The sequence below is a fragment of the Nelumbo lutea genome, chromosome 2 (genome assembly GCF_056320005.1).
Source record: "Nelumbo lutea isolate HS-2025 chromosome 2, American lotus-T2T, whole genome shotgun sequence".
Taxonomy (NCBI): domain Eukaryota; kingdom Viridiplantae; phylum Streptophyta; class Magnoliopsida; order Proteales; family Nelumbonaceae; genus Nelumbo; species Nelumbo lutea.
Window position 1 is genome coordinate 78,572,051 of NC_142685.1, and position 12,253 is coordinate 78,584,303.

The 12,253-nt window shown below is 35.3% G+C and overlaps 1 protein-coding gene and 1 non-coding gene across 2 annotated transcripts; one reads left to right on the forward strand and one right to left on the reverse strand.

Moving 5' to 3' along the window:
* The first annotated feature begins 10,963 nt into the window (after window positions 1–10,963).
* On the forward strand, window positions 10,964–11,714 carry LOC148871606 (uncharacterized). Its single transcript, XM_088970039.1, has 2 exons — window positions 10,964–11,279; window positions 11,518–11,714. The coding sequence occupies exons 1-2, from the start codon at window positions 10,964–10,966 to the stop codon at window positions 11,712–11,714; spliced, it is 513 nt and encodes a 170-aa protein (XP_088826165.1).
* Window positions 11,346–11,452, reverse strand: LOC148871607 (small nucleolar RNA R71). The gene has a single exon (XR_016108582.1). It is a non-coding gene; the product is annotated as a small nucleolar RNA R71 (small nucleolar RNA).
* Window positions 11,715–12,253: the final 539 nt, after the last annotated feature.

Here is a 12,253-nt window from a genome sequence, read left to right on the forward strand (position 1 = left end):
TGAGTGCAAGGTTAGAGATAACTTGCACAATTCAGTTGGTGATCAATTCAGATTTGAATTGATGCCTTAGAAGTGTTTGAAGAAATGCATGCATGGGGATTAGATTCTTGCTAGAGATAGAAGAACCGTCACTCATGCATAGGATGAACATGCGCTTGAGAGAGGCTGTTCATGACCTTGGGGTTTCACCAAACCAAGGCTCAATCATGATTTATTCGAATGATCCAAATTGATAGATTGCTGAATTCTGAGATTGACATTTACTGCTTACTCTTCTAACCTGATTTGAAGGCAATTGGGCCAATGATTTAGATAGATTTTAATTTAGAATTTTTTTAGCTTTCATTACAGTTTTGATTATTTGTTGATCAGATAAGAAGTACTCAATTTAGTATTGGTAATTGTTTCCTAAATCTTCGTGGTAACGATACTTCACTCACTACTTTATTACTTGAACGGCTAGTGCACTTGCTAGTGTCACAATGAGCAACACACATCATAGCCCAATGATATCTCTGAAGAAGCTACAGTCTTTGGGTTCTAGCCAAATGTTCTAGGATGCTTACTAGTAGACAAACATCTGAATGGGGTAGAAATAGGTTCAAGTTTTAACAAATTTGGTTTGTCAAAGAAGGTTAGAGGGATTTGGGATCAATGGCTCTGATACCAAAGTTAGATGAACAATATGAATAATGAACAGTATGGTGAACAATGAATAGTGAATAGTGAACAATGAACAATATGATAATGAAGGATGAATATGGAGCTGATGGAGATAAGAACATGGAGATGAGTATGTTATGTAGAAAACATATTGAAAACAACGATTGAACATATTTCTTAATATAATGAAAACAAAAATTGAAATATTTCTTAATATTGATACTTATAGAGATATAGATTAAATAGATAGATTTTTAGTGATGATACAACAATATACAATCTTTTAGAAAATTACAAAGCTCACAAATAACATACTTTTAAGATTGCTCAGAAAGAAAAACACTCAAACTATTACAAAGCACTGAGAACTTAGAGACTTCTGCACTTCAGAAAACCGAATGAACCTTGAGTGTCTACAGAAAGTGGATTTCAAGCAAGTTCCTTGGTTGCAAATGTGGGCAACGGGGATCTTGTATTTTATTCCTAATTTTTTTCAGTCATCAGCGCTTACCTGTTGAGAGGTTTTCTCAAAGTATTTAGAAGGTACAATTGTCTCTGATACAATTTATATCAACACCTGAATCAATTAAGGTGTTTATTGAGAAGTTGAAATCTTTTATTCTAATGGTGATTTTTGAATACCATTTTTGGTACTTGACTTCCTCAATAGAGTATATAAACTCTTCATCATCTCCAATAAATTTGGCGTATTCTAATTTTGAGGATTTTTCAGATTGTTCTGTCAAGAAATTTTCAATTTCTAACTGGTCAACCATGGCTTTTAAGGTTTTAATTTCTTTTTTGAGCTCATTAACCTCTTGTCTGAGGTCATTCAGAGAAGGGAGCTTAGAGGTTCCTACTTGAGCTCTTCTCATAATCTCACTATATGAGATTATATTTTTTACTTCGAGTGACCTGTTAGATTTTTCTTTATTTTCCTTTTCCTTGTTTTGGAAGGCCATAAGCAGGTGCTTTTTCTTTGATTCTTCATCAGGAATTTCATCTAGAATCTCCAAGAGATGTTCTTCATCCAGGGTTAATACATTGATTTCCCCTGATTCTTCTTCATCTATACTTGTCTCATTTTTACAAGTACATATTCCATTGCTGCAACATTCTTTTGAAGAGGTTGACAATTCTCTTTCAGATATAATTTCTTCTTCAGATTCTCCTAATTCATTAATCTTTTTTGTATTTTTAAAACGCTTATTAACATAATGTCCCTTTTTGCCACACTTGAAATAACTGGGGCTTTTAATTTCTCTTCTTTTAGAGAAATTTGGTTTTTTGTTTTTCTTCTCTTCTTTCCTTTTATAAACTTTTGATTTTTTCCTTTTGTATACCAGTTTAAGATGAGATGGCTTAGGGGCCATTCCAAATTGGTAACATAAATCTTCTAACTCTCTTTTAGAGTCGGTTCTCTTTTTCTTAATTTGCCTTTTTAAGCAAAAATCATTACATAAGTCTAGTCCAATTTGCTTAATTACTTGGACTAGATATCCATAGGTATAATGAGGATATAACATTCTACTACCTCCTAGGTTTGAAGGTGATTTCTATCCTTTTCAGCATATACTGGAGGAAGGCCAAAGATAAATTGTTCCTTCCAATAATTTTGTCTAGAGTCAGTAAGTCTATGAATTTTGGACAAGAAAACATCTTTATACCATCTAAAATCAGATAGTATTTTACATCTAAAGTTTATTAATTGTTCACTTAATCTTTCTGTCATATTATCTGACTTTCCTATAAAATGACTAAGGATATTTAGAACTAGAGTCATGACTACATCCTGAATGGGTTTGCCTTGACTTAAGACCACTTCTCCATCTTTGTCTCTCTTGATTGCATTCAAAATAAAATCCATTTCTACTTCAGTTAAGTAGTGAGTCCACCATCCCTTTAATTGTCTTGTAAAGGATTCGGTAAAAATTGTGGCAATTACCTTTTCATCATTCCCGGCCAATTTGCTGGCACTAGCATACATCATTATATGATGTATCATTTCATGAATCTGGTATTTAGAATTTTCATCCAAATTCCACTCATAAAAAGTATTCCAGTTATAGCCAACCTAGGGCTTAGATGATTCTTCAAATAATAGGTCTATGGGGTGTGCCTAGGATAATAAGGCTTCTTACTTTGATAAGAGAGCTTATTTAGCTCCAATGAGTTTTCTAATTCTTTTATTGATTCCTTTTCTTTGTCAGATCCTTCACTCAGTTGATTTATTGAGTATGAGTCTAAGGCCTTATCTGCCTTCTTACTTTTAGAAGGTTTAGATGTTTCTCCTTTCTCCCATTCTGAGGAGGAAATTAGTCTCATAGATAGATCCTTATAACTTACCTTTGATAGATCTAGAGGAGTTTTCCGTATTTTCGTGTCTTCTGGGAAACTTGACATTACTGTCACGGGCTTTTCTCTTTTGCTTATTGTTCTAGGTTTAGAAAATTCTAATGAGCTTAATAAAGATTTTATTCTATTGGTTTGTTTGCCTAGAACATTAAGGCATACATTAGTATAATTATTTTTTTCAATAATTTGAGAATAATGTTCTGGAATAATATTTTCGGATTCTTTTATTGTGGTGGAATTTTTTATTGGACCGGCTATTAGCTTGTCCTTTACTATTTTTATTGCTTCTAATGTGGGTAAATTAATTCCATAATTTTCCCCATTGCCGCTGTCTTCCAAGCTTTAGATAGCTTTTTTGTTACATAGAGTTCTAATTCTTCTATGGGAGGTTTTATATTTTTGAATTATTTTTGTTTTAAAAACAATTCCAAAAATGGGATTTCCTTTAATTCTACCATCTCCTCGTACCATAATAACCTGGTACAATCTATCTATGTTTTAGAGAAGGTTTTAAAAAAGCATTTTTTCTTTATTGGTTGTGCATTAAAGTCTAACCTGATAAGGTCTTTATCAATTTGGAATTCTTCTTCTAATTCCATCATGTTGATTTCAAAATCTGCCTCTGTAAGCTTATAAGGTTTTACTAATTGACCTTCATTCCGGGCTGTATGATAGTTCGAAATTTGAGTCTCATAGGTGTCATAAATGATGCTTGGGGAGGACGTGCAAATTGTGTTAAATCTATCGACCTCCTGGAATATGATCTTACATTCACTGGTTCAGAGTACAAAGGCCTCGAAGAGGTTGAAGTCTTCCTAAACCTTAATTCTACAGATCCATCTTGTTCACTAAATATAGATGTTAATTTAGTGGATTCAATGGGTCTGAGAGTCTTAGCTTTAGAGATTGACCAACTATTCGACAACATTACTTCTTTCCAAATAATTTGCCTAGGAATTGCAACATTATTTCTAGCGTTGTTCTAGAATAAGTTAGTCATTCCCCTGATTATTGTTATCATGGTACTATGACAAATAGTATTCATGGTTTTAAAGTAGACCCTGTAGACTAATGCTATATTCTTTGATCCTGATTTCATGTCAAAACCTTGGGTCTGAAGCCTAAGGGTTAGGGTTTCATGTATTCCTAAATCCGTTAGTGATACAGAAAAGTTTGGGAAAGCATTGATGTAGATGGGTCCTTGGTGGAGACTTCCTCCTATGAATCCTAATAAGGAGTCATTGAATTTATTATGTTTGGAATCAGTCAAATAGGCTAAAGTAGTTGTTTGTAGTCTCAATCTGGTTAATGGTTTTATGGCTACTTGTATTAGGCCAAAATGTATAAAATTACAGTCATACCTCTTCTTGTAGATTTCTATTACTTTCTTGTCTATGAGAGAGAAGGTTTTTGATTCATTCCCTTGTACTATAGTTCTCTCTACAGTCCTAACATTTAGGTCTGTTCTTAGACTAAATATTCATTTCTTATAGATCTCAGATGGTGCAATTTTTGGAATAGTCAAATTGTGAAGATATTTTTTTTTATATTATCATAATTTACTTCTTCTATATTTTTTATCGACAATGATTTGGTCATGGATGAACTACCACTACCTTCTTCAGAATCGTTGCCTGAGCTAGAGGGAATCCTAAATAACTTCATCTTATCCTTTTACTTCACCAAATATGGCCAGTCAACTAAGACAACCTTCAACACTTCGGCTTATAACGTGACTTTCACCTTGGTTCAAGGGTTATAGCCTTGGTAAAACTAGCAGATGTCTAGTCTATCCAATCGAGTGTTGAAACCAATGATATCTTCGAAGAAACTACAGTCTTTGAGTTCTAGCCAAAGGTTCTAGGATGCTTACTTGTAGACAAATATCTAAATGAGATAGAAATAGGTTAAAGCTTTAATAGATTCGGTCCGTCAAAGAAGGATGGAGGGATTTGGGATCAATGGCTCTGATACCAAAGTTAGATGAGCAATATGAATAATGAACAAAATGAACAGTATGATGAACAATGAATAGTGAATAGTGAACAGTGAACCTTTGCAAACCTTGGCTCTCTTTGTATGGCATGGGACCCTAACATTTATCTCCACAAAAGCCATGTGGGTTTAGCTCAGCCTCCGTTACATGGCCTGGCTGAATTCACTACTGAACACAGTGAACCCTTTAGCCCATCAGTACTCTTAGCCGGCTTGACATTTACACTAAATGGTCCTTGGGTCCAGCCACCTTATGAAGGCCCAAGGACTATGGTCTTAAGTTAGATTAATCCATTAGGTAAAAATCCTAAATGGTCTTACACTTAACCTCTCAGCCCATAATGATCAAACACTGCTTGACAAGAGAGGACCTCTCCCTCGATTGGAAGGTATAGTGTCGCATTCTCTACTCATGATGGATCCTAGGAGTTAAAATCTTTGCAAATCTTTTTCGTAAAAACATAATATATAAATATATTTTGCAAAAAAAAATTTCAAACACATTTGAAATCCACTATCGGTAGTTTAGGTTTCCATAAGAGAGAGTGCTATCCCTGAGCTGACTTGGTAGCACATTAGTATCAAGCTTGGTAGGATAAACCTCCCCAGGTCTATCCAATGGCTGTAAAAATTCTTAACTAACACGAGTCTCATAAGTGTCTAGTTTAAGGGTATTACATAGAAGCACACCATATATAACATGAATCAATTGTGTACTATTATTCATTTACAATAAATGTAAAAAGTACATCAATCTAATTGGAGATAAGGGCATACACTGTCTAACAATGACATCATTGTCTGGAGGACAACATCTTATTAGACCCACTTGGCACCTTGTCATGTTTGTTACTTCAAAGTTACATGTGTAGGTAAGATCCGGGCCCAACTCTTAACAAACTGGGGCCTTGCGGCGATTAAGGGTTTATTGCAGGGTCGGGTGCGTGTGCATCTTACTGTAGGTTTGAGCTGAGTTTGCTTTGGGCTTGTGCTAAGAATAGGTTTATCGCAAGCGTAAGATGAACTATAGGTTCATCGTAGAGGAAAGATTGGCTGTAGGTTGATCGCAAGTGTCCATGTGGTATCAATCCAGTGTTTACTATGCTTTGAGGGACTGAGCGAGCACTATGCACCTACAACTACCATTACTAAAGTTGAAATGACCACTATACATGCATTTACTATTCTACTAAAATCGAATGAGTACCATACATACATTTACTACTAGAACCAAATGATCACTATACATGTAACCAAATGATCTCTATAAGCTTTATGCTTTCACAATTAAGGAAGTATATGTAGACATTCTAAATGTCATCTCAATTAGAATTATTTTATTATACCACCTTGACAAATGGACATCGTGATGATCTCATCGCAAAAAGAGCGTGAACAAACAAAAAAGAGCCCATCAGAATCAAAGGTACGACATGATAAATTGATGCATACAATTAGCGACATGAAGAAATACTAAAAATCACCCAAAATCATAGGGGCAAAATTGAAAGATTGTAGAGTATTATGAAGAGGTCCACACACCACTCAAGTACATGCAAGATTCCATTAACACTATAGAAGAACCTTTAGAAGAAATAAACATTGGTTGTAGAAGGAAAAGAGAAAAGGCCATTGTATATCTCGACCAGGCTAGAACCTGAGGAAAACTAGAGTTTACTAGACTTTCTTTTCCTCATTTCAAATATTAGGACATTCGTTAAAACAAAATTGAACTGTGTTTTCCTTCACAAAGTTCTAGGAAATCTTTGCTTAGTTGTATGACTAGATGACCGGATTAGACTCGACACTTTTCAAACATTCATTGTTCATCAATCTCAAATTCAAACCTATGAAACAAATACAAAGGATTTTCAAACCGGAAATAGCTCTAAAAGTCAAAGAGCAGGTCGAACAACTTTTGATAGTAGGCTCTACTGCCATTGCTAAGTTTGAAATATATCAATATAATGGATACTTGACATATATACATCATCGAAAACATTGCTGTATTGTGATCAAATGAACCACTTTGTAAGCATTTTTCACTAAGAATTGAAACTACCATGCAACCAATGCTTGAGGTTGCGCACATGTCCCCATCATTGTATGCATGCATCTTGAATGATATGATTATTCCACTCTCCATTATGCACATATCTATGCGCTCATCTTGAGTAGTGTTTCAACCAGAACTATTTCGCCATGCCATCTATGTGAAAAGACATCATGATGTTCTCATCACAAGAGGATAAAGAACAATCTAAACAAAGATTACCAACATCAAAGGTACGGCACACCAGAAGTATACACATAATTAACAATGAAATCAATAATACTAAAATTTGCCCACAATGGCAGGGACGAAAAGAAGTCTGTAGAATATTATGATGAGGTTAATGCACCTCCAAAAGACATGCAAGATTCCAAAAATACAGTGGAAGAACCACTAGAAGAAATAGACATGGCCGTAGAAGGAACAAAGAAAAGGCTATTATACATTTCAGCCAAGCTAGGACTTGAAGAGAAGCATAAGCTACTTGACCTACTGAAAGGTAAAAGAAACCTTTCCTCATTGCAAACCTTAGGCTTTTGACTAGAAGTAAGACTAATCTATGTTTTCTTTTACAGAATTCCAAGATATCTTTGCTTGGTCGTACGACTAGATGCCAGGCCTGGACTTATTCCTTGTCAAACACTCCCTGTGCATAGATCCAAAGATCAAACCAGTAAAACAACCTCCGAGAATCTTTAAACCAGAAATAGCTTTAAAAATCAAGGAAGAGGCCCAATGACTTTTGAATGTAGGATTCATCAAGCACATCGCGCATCCGTAGAGGCTAGCTAATGTGGTTCCGGTCAAGAAGAAGAATGGACAACTTGGGTTCATCTTTAAACTCTAGGAATACAGTTAGCTTTTTGGTTATCAGAACAAAAATCAGTGCACTTACCTCACCCACCCCTACCTTAGGTGTTGTGTGGATTTCAGAGATTTGAACAAGTTTTGCCCCAAAGATGAGTTTCCTTTACCAAACATGGATATCCTGATAGACTAATGGTGGGAAACCAACTGTTCTCTTTCTTAGATGCCTATAGTGGATATAAACAGATCTTCGTGGACCTTGTAGACACACAACACACAAGCTTTGGAACGCCATTAGGGAATTTTTATTATAAGATGATGTCCTTTGGCCTAAAGAATGTCGGAGCCATGTATTAGAGGGCAGTGATGAGGGTTTTCCATGACATGATGCACAAAGAAGTCGAGTGTTATGTGGATGACATAGCAGTCAAAGCGAAGAAGATGGAAGATCATTCCAAGGTGCTTAGGAAGTATTTGATAGGTGCAGAACAAGTCTCAATTAAAGACTTTCCTAGAAAATGTTTCCCACCTGAAAAGGTTTATCCGTTGCTTGGCAAACGTAGTGATGCTGCTGCTAAAACTGACCAAAAAGTCTACAGGGTACAAGTGGTCAACGAAGCATCAAGATGCCTTCAACTAGTTGAAAAAGACCCTGGCTAAAGCCCCAACATGTCACCACCTGAAAGCGACCGAGAGTTCAAGGTGTACATCGCATCAAACTCAGAAGCTGCAGGATGCCTGTTAGCCCAAGATAGTGATGAAGGCGTCAAGTGTCCAAATGCCAGTAGAACCTTAAAACCAGCTAAGAAGAATTATTCCCACATGGAGCAGAAATGCTTGGCATTGGTGTTTATGGCACAAAAGTTCAGAAATTCCATCATAGGTCAGAAGGTAAAGTTGATCACAAGGAGCGATCCAATCAAATATTTCATATACAAATTGCCTCTTTCAGGAAGATTGGTGATAACTCTACATTTTGCTGCCTTAAAGGCATCAATTCAAGGGTATTTTTGACCTTAGAATAGTCAACATATGCCCTTTTCCTAGTTAAATTCAATGTTGTGACATCTGAGGGTCTTTGTGCAAATTTTGTGGAAAACTGGGGAAGTTTCATGGATGAAATGCAATTTTTGGGAAGCTAGTGTGAAGTCCAACTGAAAAAGGGGGTGTTTTTGTGAAAAACTGAGAACAGGAGGCGCCTCCTATCTATTGAACCCAGTTTGGCGCCCCTCCTATTGTATTAGCATGCTCCTTGATAAGTCTATATTTGTACATATTTTTCGTACCTCTAAATTGATGATTTTGGTAATAATGTTTTTGGAATTAGCATGGTATTGCACTAATTATGAAAAAATTGTCTTGCAAGGTGATTTGGAGCTTAATCGTGAAATTTTAATGAAGGGTTTGATTTAATTGATTAAGATAATCATAGAGGAAGGACCATGCAACAATGATGCTCCATGATCTAGCCATGAAGGAGAGAATCCATTGAAATCGGATTTGATATGTATGCACAAAAATCGAAAAATTTCCTATTTTGATATAGTTCCCGTATTTTGGGCAGAACTTTCTACCTATAATTTGGATTGAGGTGATTCAAACGGCTAATTAAAGCTAAGAGGTAGGGCTCTACAACTCTTATGTTTATCACTAACCATAATTCTGCCACCAACCAAGTGCAATTCGAGCTACAAGTTTGGGTCTAATAGTTAGCAGTGCAGAAGAGATAGGAATTCAACTGAGATAAGGACTAAGAGACCTAATTTTGTTGAATTAAGAGTCCGCATTAAGAAGCAATTTAGGGGAGGCTACACTATAAAAAGGACCATAGACTCAAGGCAAAGGGGTACATCTTTAGAGAGAATTCAGCAGAGAAGAAGAGAGGAAGCACTCTCAGCACCTCAGAGAAGGAGAGGAAACAATTTAGTGCATCAGAGATGGAGAGGAAGAATTCGAATCCAAGAGGAAGGAAGGCTTGCTGGACTTGTCTTCAACCTTCAAAGGCTAAGTTTTTCTTGTTATTCTATTCATTATTTGATATGTTTTTGATGTGTTTCTCCTCTAATTTTCTTGAGTATGTTGAATTTAATGATGTCTAGCTAAATTCTCTTATCTAGGGTTTAGATGGATTTTGATCTTAAGATTATATAGTTATTTGTTTAATTCAATTCAAGACCTTTATTATTTTCATGAGGAATTTTATTGTTGTATTTAATGCTTTAAAAGAATTGGCCAATGTTTTAATGATTTGATGATTCATGCATGACTGACTATAGGATTGTTATTAATTAGATCCCTATGCAATAAAAATCGCATGATAGACTATGATATCGAAAGATGATTAGCTCATGTGTGGGAATCAAGGAAGCTTAGTGAATCAATTCCCCTTCTACGATTAGAGGTTTCTAAAGAACTTAATGCTTATTTTTCCTTTTAACAACCACTTAGAATTTGATGGTAGAATTGGATTAATAAAGGATTAATATGACTTGAGAAAGCTTATTAATTAATTTAGGGAAATCCACCATCATATGGATTAAATAGGTAATTATATAAGCTTGATTTAATGAAATCTAAACCCTAGCTGCATTCATTCGTCGATTCAGTTTGTATTAAGTTCTTAGATTGACATTAATTCTTCCTAGTTTTTATTCATTCAATTGATTCACACGTTCAACTTAGGTTAGTTTAAAATTGATTTGGTACTGTGATCTAGTCTCTATAAGATTGCCACTTTTCTCATCATTATACACACATTTGACTAAGGCACACTTGCCTGAATTAACTGTGCATAAATCACACAACAAGTTTTTGGCACCGTTGCCAGGGGACTAGTTTATTTCATATCAAAACTACTTGAATTAGCCTTAGATTGAGCATCTATTTGTTTTATTTTCGGATTTAAATCTTTCCATTTTAATTTTTGTTGGGTATGGCTTTATAAAATTTTTTAGGAAATTTTTAAATTTTTTTTTTCTTTTCTTTGTAGGTTCTTAGTGCATGACACGCACTAGTGGTGGAGAATTAGTACCCCTTAATCAAGAAATTGAAAAGACTTTGAAAAAACGAACAAGGGAGAAAAGGAACAAGATGGCTAAAGACCAAAATAATCCAAGGACATTGAGATCCTATGCTATACCTACTTTGGATGTTACTACATCAAGCATTAGGCAGCCAAATGTGCAAGGAAACAATTTTGAGATCAAACCTGCAATTATTCAGATGATCCAGATGAGTTTACAATTTTTTGGCCCCAATTATGACCCTAACTCTCATATTGCTAATTTTCTTGAAATATGTGATACTTTTAATCATAATGGAGTTAGTGATGATGCCATTAGACTTAGGTTGTTTCCTTTCTCCTTAAGAGATAAAGCAAAAGATTGGCTTAATTATCTTCCTGCAGGTTTGATTACTACATGGGATGACTTGGCACAAAAGTTTTTATCTAAGTATTTTTCACCTGTTAAAACGGCTAAATTAAGGAATGACAACTTTTTCTCAATTTGATAATGAAACCTTATATGAGTCGTGGGAGAGATTTAAGGAATTGCTTAGGAAGTGTCCTTACCATGGTCTACCTGTTTGGATGCAAGTGCAAACTTTTTATAGTGGCATTAATCAATCTAATCGTTCAATGTTAGATGCAGCTGTAGGTGGTACCCTTATGAGGAAAACTCCCGAAGAGGCATATGAACCTTTGGAGGAGATAGCGGTCAATAGCTATCAATGGAGCAATGGGAGAACAAATAAAAAGGGAGTTGAAATTTATAATGTTGATTCTATCACTGCTTTATCAGCTCAACTTGTTGCATTAAATAAGAAATTGGAAAACACCTAACTGATGAGGACCCCTTTAATTGACAATGATCCCTTTAATTTAGGAAAACAAATCTTCTTTGAAATAGGAAACTTTCTAAAAGAATACAACTAATGACAACTGAGGATAAAAAAGTCAAAGTAAACAAAACAAGATAAAAACAAGCCTATCAATACATCTTAGCGTGCGAATTTGGCCTTTTCTTATCATATCCATGTGCCTTGGTCTTATGTCATGGATTCCAAGCTTTGTTCTTCAAGATCTAAGCCTTGCACATCGTCTTGCACATATAGATAGGTGATTATCCTTGGTGAATGCTTTGAAAACTTCTGGAGCAGTCTTAGAATCTTCTAGAACAACCTCTTTGTCATGCACTTCCATGATTAAGCCTTGTAAAACCTCTTTCATCCTCTTTGTCCTTGCCCTAGTCATTGGACCACCGATTCCTTGCAAAGGATCTTGAGAATATTTGGGAATATTAGCTTGAGCCATTTGGCCAGCACATCGATCTCCATTATTTCCTCATTCCTGGAAAGGATTCATCATCGAATCTTTGCTAT